This window comes from Austrofundulus limnaeus, unplaced genomic scaffold (genome assembly GCF_001266775.1).
Source record: "Austrofundulus limnaeus strain Quisiro unplaced genomic scaffold, Austrofundulus_limnaeus-1.0 Scaffold37, whole genome shotgun sequence".
Lineage (NCBI taxonomy): Eukaryota > Metazoa > Chordata > Actinopteri > Cyprinodontiformes > Rivulidae > Austrofundulus > Austrofundulus limnaeus.
In genome coordinates, this window is record NW_013952439.1 from 820,281 (window position 1) to 838,896 (window position 18,616).

Here is an 18,616-nt window from a genome sequence, read left to right on the forward strand (position 1 = left end):
GAGATAGATAGAGATAGATAGAGATAGATAGAGATAGATAGAGATAGATAGAGATAGATAGAGATAGATAGAGATAGATAGATAGATAGATAGATAGATAGATAGATAGATAGATAGATAGATAGATAGATAGATAGATAGATAGATACACAGGTGTATTGCATCAGGTGTAGTGCATCCTAATTTTTCTAAACATAAAAATTTTTATATGACAATATAGTATTTTGGCCTTTAGAAAAACGTTTGAGGGTATCAACTCCCAATAAATGTCATTTTGGGAAGTCTAGCCACTCATTTTTACCCAGTACTTTTACTTAAAAATACTTAAGTACATTTTATGTCAGAAATTTACTTTTGATACTTAAATACAAAATATATTAGATACTTTAAGACTTTTACTCAAGTAATATTCTTAGAGGAGACTTGAAATTTTACCAAAGTAAATTTATGGTAAGATACTTGTACTTTTACTCAAGTACCACTTTGAGGTACTTTATACAACACTGTATAAGGAACATGCATTTGTGGGATGAGAATTAGATCTGAGTATATGGGTTACACACATGGACAGTTTGCCAAATCCTCTCTGCCAGTCAGTTAATTTTGCTGCAATTGACACTTGCTTTGAGCTTCTGCTACCCCCAGGTGCTGCCAATCAAGTGACCACTATAAGAAGCATTGTTACAACAAAGAAATAATCCACCAAGCACACATTTCCTTGCTTTTTGTGCCGAGTTTATTTCTAAGATGGGTGTTGTAGATTTTACTGAATGGGCAACAGAAATGTTATAGTTGTATATAGTGACACACATGCAGACATCATCATGTGTCTCATCTCAATAAATCTGGGACAGAGTTCCATCTGAACTAAAACCAAAGGGTTCAGTCTTTATTGGAAGCTACTTTTACACGACAGGAGGACTCTAGGAACAAAGAGGACAGGAGTGTGGCAATTCTGTTTCAAATGAAGCAAGATTCACTTCAACACTGAAAMCGGCCAACCAACTCTCCCCTCTCCTGAAAATCTAGGTCACCGGATGCCTTGTCAAGGTAGGTGCTATTATGTGAGCTGTAATCATACTTTGGAACATCTAGAGCTCATCAAATCTCTTAAAAACATTTATCGCTGCTCACTTAAGATTATTTGCTTTGTCGACGCAGGCAGTGCATTTAGATCTCATTTACTGGATGATATTAGAGYCAAGTGTGAGACAAGGGAAGGTGTGCACCCAGAACAAGGAATGATTAGTTACCATAAGCAGTGCCTGCTCCTGAAGCAACTGCTGCTGAAGGATTTCTAACTGCCGCTGCTCCTCCTCTAACTTGTGTCTAATAAACTCCTGCAGGAAGATAAGGAGGCGGGGAGGAAAATGATTAAGGCAGCAATAAAAGAAATTAAACAATATGAGAGAKGGGGAGGAAGTGTGTAAGAGCTATGCAATGTCTTTTTCTAAAAGAGGGAAAACGTGATGATTCAAATCAGATACTTTGGTAATTATTTAGAAAGAAAAACATTCAAAGTTTGTTTAGCATAATTGGCATGAGCAGGGAATTAATGTGAAACAATCAACACTGCATAGACATTTTAATGAATTTATGCTGTGATGCATCAGATTTATAGATCCAGTTTGTAGCCCTAAAAGATGCTCTGATGCCAAACTGATTCTGCAGAGGACCGACTGGAAACAGAGCACGAGAGGCAGAGAGAGATCACCCACAGAAAACTCATCTCTACGTAAATACACTAATTTAGACCCTTGCTGCTATGGCAACCCACTCGTGGAATTTCACCACCAGAGCAACTTGGACACGCCCACACGAGCAGCGATTGGCTGCCGGCAGCGCTGCGCCTCCTGCGGTTGGTTACCTGCTCCCTCTCCGCCATCCTCCTGTCTTCCTCTCGTCTCATATCGTCGAGTCTCCGGTGGGGACCTTTTTCTTGCTGCCTCACCATCTCTCGCTCTTTTCTCTGTTGCTGGGAGAGAGTGGGGGACAGGAAACAGAGAAATGAGCAGAGAGCCCGGTGCTTGCGCAGAGGAATTAGCCTGCTCAGGAGTGAAATTCTCCCACGAAAAGAGAGATGGGGAAAAAAAGGCAGCAGAAAGTGCAGAGCACAGAACAAAATAAAAACATCCTATATCCTAATATTGTGTGTGTGCATGCAAACACACAGGAAGCAGGTTTTACTTTAACAAGGTTTGCTTTTTATGAAATGAAGTCTTTGCATTTGGCACCAAACACTTTTTTCTACTCAGCTGTTTGTGACATTACAGCTGGACAACAGAGAAGTGCTCCTTTACTGCAGTGTAATAAATTATTGCACCATACTTACAGCTGTAAGTGCAGCTACGTATGCTGCTTTTAAATCCYAATTATCTTCTCAAAGATTTCACAGCTGCTGACATTTTGCTGGCAGCCCACCAATTAGTCGAGCTGTGAAGGTTTGTCTTTCAAATTCCCCTTTTTTATGTCAACTCAATAACTACATGTCAGCTAGAAATCAAAGTCAGWTTCTGTGGAGAAGACTTCATGCAGAAGGTGTGTATTTCAACAATTTGTCAGATGCTACAATATTTAATGTACTTCTGTGTACACTGTATGAATCAAACGTGTGAAGAAAAAGGCTGAGCTGAGGGTGTAAATTAAAATAAACCATGAAAGGATGGGAGAATTGTATTTGACACGTGATTAAAATCTGACAATTTGTTTCTGCATGAAGCTTTTACCTGTAAATGTCAAATCGTTATCAGTCATTTCTTGGTTTTACGCTTCCTCCAGCCTGAAGTGTGAAAATAGTTTGTATAACACTACAGATTAACACATATGGCCTAAAAGATGATTTAAAACTTTAAGTACTTTTGTTAGGAGAAAAGGCCCAAAACTTGAACCAATAAWACTTTAATAATTCTCATCTGTGTTGAGAGACAGTCCATTTCACAAATATGTGACCCATCACATTAGGGCTGCAACGATTAATCGATTAATCGATCATTAAAATAATCAATGACTAATTTAATAATCGATTAATCGTTTTCTTTTTTTTTTTTTTGTTCTTTACTTTGTTTTTCTCTCCAAACTGCTTTGACACCTTCCACTGCCACATCTGCCTTTCTGTCCTTGACACACATGCACAGTGGTGGTAACTGGGGTAGGCTGTGGACGTCACAAGACATTATACAGACAGGCTCTGGTATCATGGCTACCTGACAACRGAGCTCAAAGTGTGGGATCATTTTAAGAAAATGAAAGAGAAACCTGTGCAATATCTGCAGAGCAGAACTTGCCTTCCATAGCAATTATTTTTAGTTAGCATATAGCTAAAATCTAACGATGGTTATACAATAGCAGCTGCATTCTGGCGTGATAAGCTGTATGTTTTATATTCAATTAACATATGATCTGATTAGTCGACTAATTGAAAAAATAATCGGTGATTAATCAATTATAAAAATAATAATTTGTGGCAGTTCTACATCACATAAACCAAGGATTGAATCACAAAGTGGTAAGAGAAGAAATTAGCAGCTATAGTGCATTAATTATGATGTTTGCAATAACTGCATTTTGTCAAAATATAATGAATAAATACCTGATCTTTGGGTCAAATAAATTAAATATCTAATGTTAAAGTTTTTTTTCATCTAAAAGGATTCCCCTCCTGTCAGTGCTAGTGTTTCCCAACCCTGGTCCTCAAAAGGCACACTGCCCTGCACGTTTTAGAGCTTTCCCTAGTTTGACACCTGATTCAGATGACTGCAGTTCAACAAAAACCTGTTAATCAGTTATCAATTGAAATCAGCTGTGTTGAAGCAGGGAAACATCTAAAACACGCAGGGCAGTGTGCCTTGAGGACCAGGGTTGAAAAACACTTCATATTACCAAAATAATTATTTAGTCAGAGACTTGCACCCTGTAATAGTGGAGGTAAGTGTTGTATAAATGGTTTCCAAAGTTCTACATCAGAGCTATTTAAACCGGTCTACTTTTTAATGTCAATTATTTCACCACTTGTTTTCTGCCCATGAATTAAACGTGAAAACTAGTGCAASTGACCAGTATTTAACAAATCATAAATGCTAAACACCATTAATATTTAGACATCTCGCCAAATGTGTGGCGTCATTACAAAAGCAACTACTAAAACAGTTAGGTCAGATTAAAATTTATACATTTTACTTTTCAAGTATGCAGAGTTATTTAAATTTTGAACATAAATTCACTTTTATACCTGTCGTCAGCTTCTTTTACCAAAATAAAGTAAATAATTATATCTATTTCTTATTTTAAATTATAAGACCTTGAATTAAAAGACAGTAAAAAGTTCTTAGAGTTAAGTAAAAAAAGCCTGTTTTCTTAGAGGACACCTGCTGCCAGTCTTATCTCTGTACACGAGTGACGAATGCAACAACAGGACTCGTGACGGTCAAGGTGAAGTTGTGGCTTCAACATTTGATTCAGATAAACCAGCTGCCCTGCCTATAAATCTGAACCTGACGTGGTCTAATTTGTGCATAAAGCTTGATTTCAAAAGTAAAAAAGTTGCAGTAACAGTATTTAACCTCTTCAAGTCGACGGCGCTGCTCCTTCTGCTCTTCGATGCGTTTTTGTCGGTCATGCAGCAGCTGCCTCTTGTGCTCCTCGGGGTCTCGGCGCTGAGCGGCCAGTTGGGCCTGCTGCCTCTTGTGAGCCTCTGAGCGCTCTTTGTTCTCCTGCTGCAGCCGCTGGAAGTCTCGCCTTAGGGTGGACTCACCGGGCACATTGAGGATCGAACTGACAATTAAAACAAAAAACAAATAAGTGAATGGATGAAGAATGACTTAAAAGACTTTTAAAGTGACTTATTATTCAGTACTTGAAAAGAAGCGGCTGCATTTACCTCGACTCTCTATCATCGCTACGATTTTCTTCATCGTCATCACTACCGCTGTACTCATACTCTGTCTCTTCTACAAGACAAACAGAATAAAGAGAAAACTAAATATCACAGGAAACATTTCATTTTGTGTTCAATCAAAAGTTAGCTAAAGTCACACTGATTAGATGCGGTGTCATCTTTTTTACCTTTCTCTCCCCTCTTCTTGCGTGTCCTGTCAATATGGTCTTTGAGCTGGATTCGGACCTGCCGCTCAGTGGGCTGGTCTCTGATGAAGGAATGCTTCAGCAGCTGCTCCGTGGACGGGCGGCTGTGGTACGTCTTGACGAGACAGCCTTCTATAAAGTCAATAAATTTCTTGGACCTGGGAGGAAGGGGAAGGACGATCAACTTGATGGGGGACAAACGGGAGTGACAGGAGGCATGAAAACAGCTGAGACAAATCCTGCTTATTTTCACTGATTTTGCTTGTCCAGGATTGTCTGGGTGGGTCTCAGGTTTGTAAGTAAGGACTTACATGAATCACTTATTGGTTGAAAAGTAAAATCTCAGTATATTTACGTTTTGTTTTGCAGGAAATCCTCTAAATAAGGCAAGTAGCTGTAATTAACTAATCAGTAAAATTAGGTTTGGATTAAAAAATCTAAGAAACTATAACTACACTGATCCACTGTAATCAAATCTAAACTGTTTAGGCAACACAATCACAATAAAATATTTCTAATGTCAGAAAATATATTCTAATCCAATGTGTACCTATTTTTCCTGTTTCTTAAACTGTTTTCCTACTAAACAATGTTTACACATAATGTCTGGAAGTTGTAAACTTCAAATGAGTCTGAAGTAGGAAAGGTAATAGGAGCAAAAACACAGGGTTGGACAAAGAATGCAACACATTAGTTTTAAATATCTCAGCTTCTTCACACTCATTTATGTCAGAATTAACTCAACATCAACTATTTCTTGCTAAATCAGCATTGCTTCCATTCAGTGCTGTTCTCAAATGTGTTATTTGCAATCGACGCTCTTGTTGCGCTGCAGAGAAGCTATCAGGCTGCAGATTATTGTGCCCTGTTGCAGTTTGTTTCCCCCTCCTTCCCCATAAGTGCAGATTACAATTATCTCCTGCACTGCCTTGAGTTCAAAGCAAATACATAAAAAAACAAGAAGTATTTACAGAGGCTGAACTTACATCCGTCTACATGAAAACTCAGACAGAATGAATTTGCTGCACAGTTCAAAAAGTATCTGCAAGGAAAAGCCGTTATTGAAGTAATTCAATTAAGTCTGCAGAGTGGTTGCTCATTTACCATTTCTTGGATTTAAGTTTAGGAGGGGGGTTCCTGGGAATCAGGAACAGGGCTCTCATCGGGTGCATGTCACACAGGGCTGCAGAAATAAAGATTAAGAGAGTTAAATCCTCCTCCCAATGCTGACAGCTAAAGAACAAAGTATAAGTGTATATCAGGATATATTAGACCATTTCCACTCTGTGTAGATTAAATAATCCAAGGCACCAGTTTTTATTTAGTTTGATCTTTTTTTCTTTTCTTTGCATGTTGAACAAGGTTACAGTAGATGTTGCCAAATCGTTCCCCGTGCCCCGGGCTTACTGAAGACCRGATGTAAGAGCAAAGACTGAGTCACTGTTCTCAGAGTAGGTAGCTAAACCTGATTGGTTAGCTTTGGAGTTTCACAGTAAATAGGCTTCTGGACACAGCCAACGTGACTGAGGCTGCCCAAGGCAAGGAGATTTATTTATTTTTTAATACAAGCATTTACAGGCTCGCATACCTGAAGAGACACAGACAAACTGTTAACATGAGCTTCATATGACATGTGTTCATTTCAAAGCAGGGATCGTTCACTGACATGTTGGCTCTAATCCTTTCCTGTTGGAGCAGTTAGACTGCGTCTTTTTCTTGAACCTGGTGTGAACCGTTGTTTGTTTCCTCTTGTTTAGCTCATCGGCTCTGCAGACGATTTAAAGCTCAGTGTTTATTTAGCTTTAATGCATCAAACTGAGAAGCAGGAGAGTTAAATTTAATGACTGAAAACTGAATTCTCAAGTGGGGCTAAAAAAAGATTAATAATTCATACGTTTAAAAATAAGTCCGAAATCAACACTTAACCCCGTGATTCATCTCTCGAAACACTGACGTTCATTAAGCTCAACTTTGTGATTATAGGAATGAGTCTCAAATATTGTWTTATATTGTATCATGTAACTGACAAACATTTTACACAAACGCAGAACAACTTCTGTCATTATTATGCTGTTAATAAAGAGCAGACAATTGGAAGAAAAGATTTGAGCCACAAGTATTGTCCACACTTTGAGGTAAAGAAAACTAAGGTAAAATATATCCATATATTGTTCTGTCAGTGGTTGTTTTGTTTGGCAACATTTAGGATGAGAACTAAGTAATAAATGAATACAGCTGGCTTTAAATACTGTGTTTTGATTGATCGACTGACAAATGAATCAGCACTACTACCAGAAACAAATCTAAAAAAGAGGAATTAGTTCTTTCTATAATCTCCTTCAGTCATCAGATGGAGTGAGTAAGAACACCCTGCATAATTTATAAGACCAACACCAGCTCGACAGTCGGCCTGTAAACCCTGCTGAATGTCACTGACAGCAGCAGTCTGAAGATACTTCAATCGTGTGAAAAACACCTTCAAAATGTTCAATTTATTCAGGTGGCCGTGATCAAAATTTATCTTTCAGCAAAAAGCAAAACTTCAATTAATCACAACCGGACCAGACAAATATTTATCTCTAAAGACACTTTCCAACCAGAGACATACACACATTAAAACACTAAATATTTTTACCATTTACCAAAACGTGGGAGTCCAGTAAAATAAATTTAAAAACAAGCCTGAGCTTGATTTGGAAAAGAATTTACATTTGTGGAACTCCATGTGCATCAAATATGATTAGAAAATTTCTTTAATATCTTTTAAAAAAGACTATTTGGTTGTTAATAAGGAAGATAAGAGTTGGATTAGATTCCAAATGTGTTGCTTGTAGTTGGAGGACGATGCTAAAAATAAAATGCTGTCAAGGAAGAATTAAAAAAAAGCAAAAACTAGTTAAAAAAACTCTGCAGAAGATAAATGTATAAATATTTTTTGATGCAAAAATAAGATTTCATAAAAGAAAATGTAGGAAGATCACATAAAAAGGTGCAAACTATTCATAATCCACAAGAGAAGAAACTTCAGCCAAAGCTTTACAAAACAAACAGGGATCACAAAACACAAGAGTGAGAAAATCCCAGGAGCTATTTGAGGCTATGAATAAAAAAAAATCTGATAGTCAATTTCATGATCTCCATCTGACAGAGCTACAGTCCACCTGCAGAAGCTAAAATCACAAAAGGCAGAAAAATCGRCATAAGTTTGGAAAAAAACACAACTAAGAATCTCCTAAAAAAGTAAAATATCTGCTTTTTTCAACTTTGCTCTGAGCTGCTAAACTAAGAACCTGTGTGCAAAAGTGTTAGCATTACCTAAATATTTAAGATTTTAAGCTTGTTCTTCAAATAAATTTTATTTTCTTAATTTCTAAACCTCTGTGGTGGCCCACAAAGGCCAAAATTAGGGTACTGACAAGTTTAGCGTTCCATTGCTTTGATTTACAAATTAGCTGTGATGTCAACAAAAACCAGATTTTAAAGAGATTTAAGGTGGACAACATTCAAACTGCCCACATGCATCAGTTTAAAAAGCAACTATTGATTAAACATATTGAGACACATTAGAGACAATAAGCTGCCAGTATTAAGCCTCTTTTTACTCAGACATTCTCTGCAGAACTTTTACAAACGGGTCAACAGATTTTCATCGATTCTTTGGAWTTGCAGCAAATCTCCAGGCAGACAGCTCTCCCCACGAACCAGAGAGAAATTGGTGCAACCAGCCTCCACAGGCCAACCGCCGGCTCACAACTACACTATCTTAATTACAGTGACTCAGCCGTCCATCTGAAGACAGACAAGGCTGCACAAACAAACACTCATTCATTACGTTCTTAGGACTGATGATGGGAAATCATCCATTTGTGAGTGGTCAGAAGTGTATAATCAAACATCAGACAGCAWGCAGGAGGACGTAGACACTTACGAGGTGCTCCCTCTGCCATCTCTATCGCCGTTATTCCCAAAGACCAAATATCGCTCTGTAAAACAGAACAGTTTCAGTCTTCTGTTCTCTCAGGATTGAGCGCACACACCCAGAAGGTCGCAGTTACCCTGAAGTCATAGGTGGAGTCTGGGTTCTCATCACAGGCAATGACCTCAGGTGCCATCCAGTAAGGAGTACCGATGAAGGTGTTCCTGCGTCCGACAGTCCGGTCCAACTGAGCGCTCACACCGAAATCAACTGCAGGGGAAAAAAGGATCAGCGAAAGAAAGAGAGTGAAACGCAGAAAACAGGTCAGATAAACTACTCAGCATTCTGTTTCAGCGTACCGAGCTTGACCTCTGCATTCTCCGTTAGCAGCACGTTCTGGCCTTTGATGTCTCGGTGGATGACTTTATGGGCGTGAAGGTGAGAAAGGCCCTGTTCACAGACAAACAAGTCAGCTCTGGTCAGTGAGCAGCGAGCTCAGAGTAATTGATCTGACGGGTGCGACTGCGATTTCCCACCCTTAGGATCTCCCTGCAGATGTAAGCAATCCAGTCCTCCTTCAGAGAGCTGCCTTTAGTGTTTTTCACCAGGTCTGTCACCGATCCCGCGCCGCAGAACTCCATCACCAGCTGTGTGCAGACCAGCACAAACTCAGTGAGCGTGATTAATKAGGAACGTTTCTGTAATGGACCAAACCAAGCTGTGAACAGACCCAAAGCTGGTCATCGTGTCCTGGTGGACTCTTCTTGACAAAGGCGCCATAGTACGTGGCTATGTTGCGGTGGTGGCTGTACTTCTTCAGCATGTTGATCTCTGCTTTGATCTCCTCCTCCTCCTCCTCTGTGACATCCATCACTTTGATGGCAGCCAGTTGGCCTGTCTTCACGTGACGGCCCTGATTAAGGAACAAAGTTGGATCTTTGTAACAGCATTAACCAACATCTAATATAAAAGTTGAATTCTGTTTCTAAAAGTCTTAAGTCTTTACTAATTAGCTGTGGCTAATTGCCCTCTTACACTTTTTTGTTCTTCTGCTACATTACATTCTTCTTTCAGTCACCACTGCCTAAATCCTATTATCCAGATTGTTGAAATATCCGACAATAAGCTAAAGCTTATTTAGTCTGAGAAATAAATGGACAAAACTTAACAGAAAACAGACATTGAAGCAGGCTTTGTGCACACATTCCAGCTTCTTATAAAAAGAGGTTCTGAAAATATCCCAACACAGAACTTAGGACTGAGCTGGATGTAATGTAGACATCATGGCTCACCTTGTAAACCTGCCCGTATGTCCCATTGCCAACGACCTCGACCAGCTCGAAGATCCCTGCTGGATCCTGAGAAGAAAGATTTATTTCTCATTTAACAAACAGAGCTTCAGAACTTCAAAAATAAAATCCAGATTAAACTAATTACAAACAGATCTCAAAACTGTCATAGTCAACTCTGCTTTTAAAAAAGTTCAAATTAATACTATTAAACTCAAAGCTGTTTATTTATAATTTTAAGTGGGTGATCCTCGCTTAGTTTAGCTCCAAATTTGCCATATTTACACTTTTGTGCCAACCTGAAGTGGAGGTTGTGTGTCTTGTTGTTACTTTTAAGTTTCTCCAGTTAGAAAGTCACCCTCAAACAGTAAAATACCTGCTTTTAAAAGTGCTGCAATCTGGCTACATTTTGTTCTTACAAAGAGTTTTAACAATCCTGAAGACAAAAAAGAAAAACTACCAAAAAAGGAAATAAAAAGGCAAGTCTAAAGACACTTGGTTTACAATTCCAGTTTAATAAACCTATGCTTTGTTTAATATTTTACATTTATTGCAGCATATTCCTTGACATCTGGGCCATACATACAAAGTATCATCTTGTGTAATAGTTGTTCATTTGTTTGCATCTAAATTATGTCTTTGAATCCATAGTTTAAAGGTGGACGAGCTAGTTTTGTTTTCCATTATGGATGCAGCTCTACACTGACATCATCTACATAGAGAAGTGTTAAGTAATGTCAGCAATCTAAAGTTTTTACCACTCAATCAAAACAGAGGCTGTGGATGACACCCAAGGTCATCCTTCTTTCTGACCCAAAGAAAGAGTGAAGTTAGCAGTTAGCAAAATGGCACACAGAACAAAACATAAATACAACAACTTGAGATAAATYCAAGGACAAACTGCGATTCCAGAGACAGGAGGCGCATGTGGCAGGGAACTCAGGCCATAACAAACTAAAGTAACATCAAGTCCCTGTCAGGCTGGATTTTATCGCTGGTTTGAAGCTCTGAAGAGCATACTGGGAGTGACAGTGTCTTTTATAACTTAGTTAAAGCAATATTTCAAATAATTTAATGTGGGGTTTTATGGAAAAGTAGTGAAATATTGTATTGGGTCTTTGAACAGCCTCAGCTTGGAGAAATATARTTTAATTCTAACTGGAATGATGAGCTAATGGCTAATACTAGAGAGGCCAAACACAAAAGTGAACTGCTGTCATGTGTAAAAAACTTCAGTCATAAATTTCTTCTAGTGATTTATAGGAATGTTATTTTGAAAGTCTTTATATGTTCATTTGTATTTATTGTAAAACAACCCTCATTTTCAAAATGGAGGTCTTTCAGAAAGCTATCTGCAGCAGGTGAGATATTATTTGTTCATTACCATACCTCAGAACACCACTTCAAAAGATATAAATAACTATGGTCGGTCAGGAATCTTTTTTTCCCACTTATTGGGTGCAGTCCTTGTGCAAGACATGTTTGATGAGGTCACATGTAAACGTTTAACAGAGAGCRTCCTGACAAGTTGCATTAAATCTTGGTGCGGCAACTGCTGTGTGACTGACAGTTTGTGCAACATCCATCAGGGTCGCACTCCCCTCTCTGGAGACTATTTTCAGAGGGATGCAAAAACAAAGCACTCATTGTAAGAAATGCCTCTAATCCCTCATATTATGTTTAACTTGTGCTGCATTAAAATAAAAGTGCAACAACTTCATTTCTTAGGTAATAAGRCTTCTAATTCAGGGCAACACTGATTTAGATTTTAATCATTTTAAACTTTTACAGCCAACATTTTATGTACAAATACTGCAGGTTTGTTTGCTAGTTATTTTAGTATGTTTAAATTATTTTTGAATAAATATTTATTTTTTAACTTGGGACAGTTTCGCAATGTTTTCCACTGTTTCTGCTTGTTTTTTTGTTAAGATTTGACGCACTAACATCATTGTTTTCTGAAAATGGCTGAAATGATCACGTGAATTTCAGTTTGACCTACAGACACTTTTGCAAACGTGGTCATAAAACTTCAAAACTAGATTAATAACCCAAAAAAGGTTTTCATTATCCAAATTATTTCAAACTACTTGTATAGCCAATATTTTATGTCCATACAGATAATCTAAAGTTAATTTTTCACCCACAAGGCTCGACACAAAGACAACTTTATACACTAAATATTTATATATGATACATAAATACAGATTCTAACCAGATTCTTGGATAAAAGTCCAGTAACTCGCTTGATTTTATGTTCCAGTAGCTGTGAACACATTTCACTGACACCAATAATGAGTAGGTTGCTTTGACTAAATTATGCAACCCCCCTCCCTCCAGAAATGCAGGAAAATGACAAGCATTTCCACTTTCATGTAATTTCAATATGGCTTTAAGATTGTGTGTGGGTGGTGAGACTGCTGCCTTGGGTTTAAAATGTACACCGTGACCTATCCGGCTTTCATCTATATCYAATCATCAGTTTTCAGCCTTCAAAATAAAAGATTTCCCTTCAGGAGGACAATGAAAAAAAAATAAGTTTAGAGAAATGATCGGGCATTTGATGCAAATGAAGATACGTCATCTGATGACATGAACACGCTGCACAGATTTTAAGCATGTTATGTATAAAGAGAGACAAAAGGATGACGAGTGTGATGGTATGGAAGGAAATAATGTAACGATTGAGTGGGCGTTGAGGCAGAGGCGGCAGCTTCACCCACATCCAGCACAGAGAGTGGGATGAGAGGAACGCGCTGAAACAAGGGGAAGGGTACAGCTCTAGTCGARGCACACATTCAGATAAACAATGTCGAACAATTGCAAGAACACAGCCGGCTGACAGGGAGAGAAACCTKCAGTTAGTCTATTTAAACAGAAAACAAGGCAAATGTAAGATATATTATGTCTGTGTGTAATCTCAGTACAATGGAAAACAAAAACAAACACTGACAGACACCACAGTTATTCTATCAAATGTTACATTCTGATAAAAATGTCATCAGTTTAACAGTGAAGGTCTGAGGGGAAGTAAACATTTCCTGCAAGGGTGCTAACTTTGCTGAAACAGGAAGTCATTCAGGAAAAGTAGAAAAAAAAGATGTCCAATCTGTGGTTACACACCTGCAGCCAGCAATCAACAAAAATCGCAATTCAAACCTCAGAATTGCAACAGATTATTGTTCCCACTTTTAAAAACAATTTTTTAAATTCCACATTTCTGAAGTCATATATTCAATACAGGAAGTAATATTACTAAATCTAGCCAATCTGCATTCAGTACACGTGTCAAGTTTTTTTTCCTTCTGCTTTTACAATAAAAGCTTAACAGTCCCACATCTTTTAATAACGTCACAGCAACTCATGCTTGTGTTGGATTATTTTAGCCAAACACAAGTGAATTCTGTTTGAAATCACATGATTACATTTCTCACGGGGTTTCATTTCCAGAGAGTTGGTGTTTTTTGCTGATCAGCATCCAGCGGTATCATCACATCCTCAAAATGATTTCTGCCTAAATATGATAACAGAACATAAAAGTCCACATTCAACAACAAAGCAGATGACATTAAAGTGATGTTTATTTTATCATATTAATCCCATTTCTTAAGATGTAACCAACAGTGTAATAAACACCATTCTCCAGAAGACTGTTTGATTCACTGCTTTTGGCATCATGATTAAGGTTTATGATTTTGTTGAAGCCTGTGTGAAGTTGACATTATGTAAAGTTCACATTTATTCCAATATCTGTTGAAATGTGCAATAATAAAGTCAATGTTATTTTCCTCTGTAGAGATTTAAAATGGAAACTATTTTTTAGTGTCACCGTTTTCTTAATTATGTTAAAAAAGGCATGACATGCATGAAGATGCTGCAGTAAATTGTTGTTTCAATTATGTTGGATGTATTCTAATATCAAAAAGGTGACAGCAACATCCAGTGTGTTGCAAAACACTAMCAAAACAACAGCTGAATACTAGATCACATATGGATGCTGACTTTCATTATAATCATTTGTGCAGATGTTTTACAAGAGATGGTACAAAAATAAATACATTTCTATAAAAAGGAGGTACAGATTTTGTTAGAGAGCGATAATCTGAAAAAACTAACTTCTGTCTTTAATAAAACTCTAAACGGCACGCTTAAACGGTCAATTTCCAAAAATCACAAGAACACTTTCACACCTATCTCTTGTGGGTGATGGCCAAGAAGATTGTGGTGGAGGGGAAAAAAATAAACTCAACAATAAAATGAAAGCAAACAGAATAGAATCTGTTCAAACAATCATTTTACTTTAGATAAACAAGTATAAACAAGGTATACAGATACTAACACCAAACCAATTAATTAGTAGACTGGATTAAATGGAACGCACAACTAAAATTAAACCAAACCTAAATAATTCTCAGATTTGAGACATAGTGAACTTTTCACTATTTCCTCTATGTGCTCAGGGCCCTGTTCTACAGAGCATAATGTCACTCAGAGGATTGTGATGTAAATGAGACTAAGTGTGCTGAGACTTTAAAAATTAGGAGGGATGAAAACAACAAAATAAACACTTTAGGCTACTGATTTCTGATGCTACACAAGAACAGGGACCCTGAGATCATGRTTGTCAAACTGTGATACAAGCACCATTTACTTGTAAAAGTTCAGGTGTTTATATCAAAACATTTTTTTCCAAGTTATATATCAGGATGGCACACTTGCATTGTCACCTCTCAGAAAGAAAGTTTCCGATTCAACTCCCTCGACGGGGTCTTTTTTGGGTGGTGTGTGTGTCTGTTCTTCACTGTGCGCCTGTGGGTTTTCTCACGGTACTCTGGTTTCTTTCCATAGACTAAACACACAACGTGTAGGACCACCGGCCTAACGTGTCGACGCCCTCTTCTAAAATCCTACCTAAGCCTGGTSTCAAATTTATAAACATTGTGCATTTACTTTTTCACCAATGATTTCCAAATACATTTTTTGTGCTGCATCCATTTCTCCTCCTTTAGGACAATTGAATAAACACAGAAATGGTCATAACAATACAATACTGTATAACTACATGAAACTCATTTTTTAACTCCAAGCATCCAAAAAGGTTGACAGGGAAGTCTGTCTAGCCTCAAATTTACAGCTAGTCTTATGATGAAGAGACATGTCAAGAGGAAGTATCAGAATAGTAAGCAGCACGGCTCGTTTATTCTTTGAAAGGTTTMCTGTCTAGCATAGGAAAGGGTCCAAAAGGCCAAGTAAATTCCTCAATGAAAGATAAATACACCTTTTTTTTGCTATATTCTCAATAAAGTCTGACAACATCAATACCAACACAACTGAAGAACCTYATCTAAAACATGTAGGATTGTCAATAAGAGCTTTTAAAGTCATGTCACGAGCAATAATTAACCCATTCATATCTCATCACATGCGTGTGTCAAATTCAAGGTCTGCAGGCCAAATCTGGCCCCAAAGAGGATATTTTAAAGGTACAATAGTTTTCTCTTTTTTGTCTAAAAAGTAAGCTCATTGCACTTAGTGAAATCTTCTCATAACAGTTGGACAACTTTACAAATAATAATAATAAGCTGGAATTGTTTAGTAGTTTTTGGTTTTGTTGTGGAAAGAGCAACAAAAAACACCAAACCAGACAGATCAAACTCCTGTTTATGAACTAGCAGCCAAGAAAAGATGTCAGGTAACCTAGCTGAGAAAAATGCTCAGCTTTACACCTCTGTTTTTTGCATTTTTTTATTTCAAAGTCTTACAATAAAAAAATCCCTGGAAGATTTTCTTTTTAAAATGCACCACTAAAAAAAATAAAAGAAAATGGTGAAAAATAAGACATGAATGCAAATGCGCTTTCTAAATTTGATCATTTTCTTTATATGTTAAAGTGTTTGTGATTTTTGTAAACACAAAACATCCAAGAAAACATCTTTATTTAAAAAAAAAACTTGACAGAAGACACAATTTTACCCAATTTGTTGCATAACTGGCTGATTTTCTTAACCAAAGTGAAACAGGAAGTGACATCAAATGGGATGTTGTTGGTCATTTTAGCAATCCTCTGTTCATATGTAGACATTCCCCTTTGTCATCACTTCCTGTTACGGTTAATACATAACATATAATTAATTTTCCTGGGTGCTTCATTTGTTATATTACATTTGAGACAATTTTTTTTCTATCTCAATGCATATTAACTAAGATTGGCACATGGCTTGGACAAATGTTTTAATTTTAGCCCCCTTATGTAACTCAGTTTGACACCCCTGACAAAGTATGATAGTGTATTTCAGAAAGGAGGGCCTGATGTTTTTAATAATAAATGTGTCAGGGCTATTTAAGTGTTTGGTTCTTCTGCTGGAGAAATCAGAAGAGATCTGAAACCACAGCTGCCTACATCACAGGCTGGGGGGGTTGTGTCACCTCAACTTTGTTGCGTGGGTTGGAAGGAAACTCAGATGACATAACATCTAAAAAGTCTGCAATGATTTGCAGGACTGCACGTTTATAATGCAATAATAATAATAATCATAATGATGATGATAATAATAATACTCACCCTCAAAGCTGCGAGGTCTATGTCATCCAGGCTTCGTGTGGGGGCGTTTTCAGACATAACTTAGCCAACAAGTTAGCCAGATTTTTACACAAAAAATGAGCTGTTTTTTAAGGGAGGAGAAGTGACTATTTCAGGAGGTTATAGTTGTTTTCAAATAAACTGAAGCTGCAGCAGATTAGATTAGCAAACCCATCGCAACCAGCCGCCACAGACGCACCCAAGCTCGGCTTAGTTCCACGTCAACTCCGGCCGAAAGCTCCGATGTTATCCGCAGTAGTTTAAAGAAATACAATAAAATAAAAATAACAAAAAAAAAATGTCTGCTGTAGATTTGGATCAGAACAATCAAATCCAGATAAAATGTTTCAATGAAGTGTCACTGGTCGGCCATTATCTAACAAGTGTCGGGTTTTAAATGCGGTGCACCTTTACTGTTGTTGAACACCTTGCTGCGMTCATTTCGACATTTTACGTCGAACATCCCCGAAAATAACCGATTTAACTCGCATTCCGGAGAAATGTCAATATATAAAAACACTAAGCAGCTTTAATGTCCCGCTGGAGCATTCTTAAATGTGCTGATGACACTGGAAAACGAAAAAAAAAAAAGCAACGATGTCTTTTTTTTTATTTTAGGAAGAACGCAACGTCTGAAGTGATGGCGTCCGGGTCCGTCTGCACCAGAACCGACCGTCAGCCCGTCATTATATCAGCCTTGTAATATTTTTTTTGGTCCTTATTCTTAAATAAACGCGTTTGAAACGGAGCCTCCGCCGCTGCTAGTTGTCAAAACTTGTTCCCACGATTTACAACAAAATCCATCCGCAGCTTAAAGTAATCACAGCAAACCGATTTCAGGTGCGTGCGTTTTTAACCTATCGTTCACGCGTTTTAGCTGGCGTGGCGACGCTAAAAGGCTAAAATGTTGTTTTACAGAAAATAAACATTAAAACTTTCCCTCTTGGTCCATTTTCCGATGTTGACAGTCGCGCCTAGCACCGCCAGGCTTCCGGGGAAAACACGGACGGGCACAGTTATGGTCACGATATCCACCCGAGCGCCGCAAGGGCTGGAAATGTCTGCTCGAAGCTCTGCGGTCCAGCTCCGGCGTCCCGTTTTTATATTTCAAATCTGTAGTCCACAACACAGCGACATATGGTGCAGTTTCTACCTGCTAAGACCGAAACTTGTTATTTCGCCATGTTTTGCCTCCCCAAGTCCTCCWATATGGCAAGCCATTGTGTCATATATTAGTTGGTGGGCGGACTCTTCAAAGCAAAAACCTATAATTAAAATCGCCTGTTATTCAACTGAGGGCTCGGGGGTCACAAACGGCTCGCCGATGAGCTCACGCCGGACCAACAATGACTCGATTAAAATGTTCATGTCTGCACCACTCATGTAAAAGATTTGTCAAATTGGTGCAAAAATCCAAGACTTCAACRCTGACTGCTAAATTGATGATAAAACGTGTTATAAAAACCATCATTGATTGAACTGTTAAATTTAAAATAAGTAAAGCAGAAACGAAAACTAGAAAAGACTAGGAAAGCATGGCTAAATTCTGAAATTAGCAAAACTGTTGCAAAACTGGCTAGACCAGTGGTTCCCAAACTTTTTATCTTCTGACCCACAAAATATCCATGGCAAAAACTTGTGACCCCAAATATTACTGGTCTGAGTACACAAACTTTGTTAATAACCCTAAAAACACAGGCTTTTTGACAATCTAAACAGGTTGTACACAAATATATATATACTTATTTATAC

The 18,616-nt window shown here is 37.8% G+C and overlaps 1 protein-coding gene across 3 annotated transcripts in view; it reads right to left on the reverse strand.

The window, feature by feature from the left end:
• mink1 (misshapen-like kinase 1) overlaps positions 1 to 18,081 on the reverse strand; it is a 32,141-nt gene extending 14,060 nt beyond the window's left edge. For all 3 annotated transcript variants that reach the window (XM_014006695.1, XM_014006694.1, XM_014006693.1), the window contains exons 1-13: positions 16,847 to 18,081; positions 10,288 to 10,353; positions 9,726 to 9,908; positions 9,532 to 9,642; positions 9,355 to 9,445; positions 9,135 to 9,265; positions 9,008 to 9,062; positions 6,184 to 6,262; positions 5,062 to 5,237; positions 4,877 to 4,946; positions 4,560 to 4,770; positions 1,868 to 1,975; positions 1,254 to 1,340 (exon numbers count right to left, since the gene is read on the reverse strand). In XM_014006695.1, coding sequence (XP_013862149.1) covers positions 1,254 to 1,340; positions 1,868 to 1,975; positions 4,560 to 4,770; positions 4,877 to 4,946; positions 5,062 to 5,237; positions 6,184 to 6,262; positions 9,008 to 9,062; positions 9,135 to 9,265; positions 9,355 to 9,445; positions 9,532 to 9,642; positions 9,726 to 9,908; positions 10,288 to 10,353; positions 16,847 to 16,903 — 1,425 coding nt within the window. In that variant the 5' untranslated portion in view covers positions 16,904 to 18,081. The remainder of the gene's footprint in view (positions 1 to 1,253; positions 1,341 to 1,867; positions 1,976 to 4,559; positions 4,771 to 4,876; positions 4,947 to 5,061; positions 5,238 to 6,183; positions 6,263 to 9,007; positions 9,063 to 9,134; positions 9,266 to 9,354; positions 9,446 to 9,531; positions 9,643 to 9,725; positions 9,909 to 10,287; positions 10,354 to 16,846) is intronic.
• Positions 18,082 to 18,616: the final 535 nt, after the last annotated feature.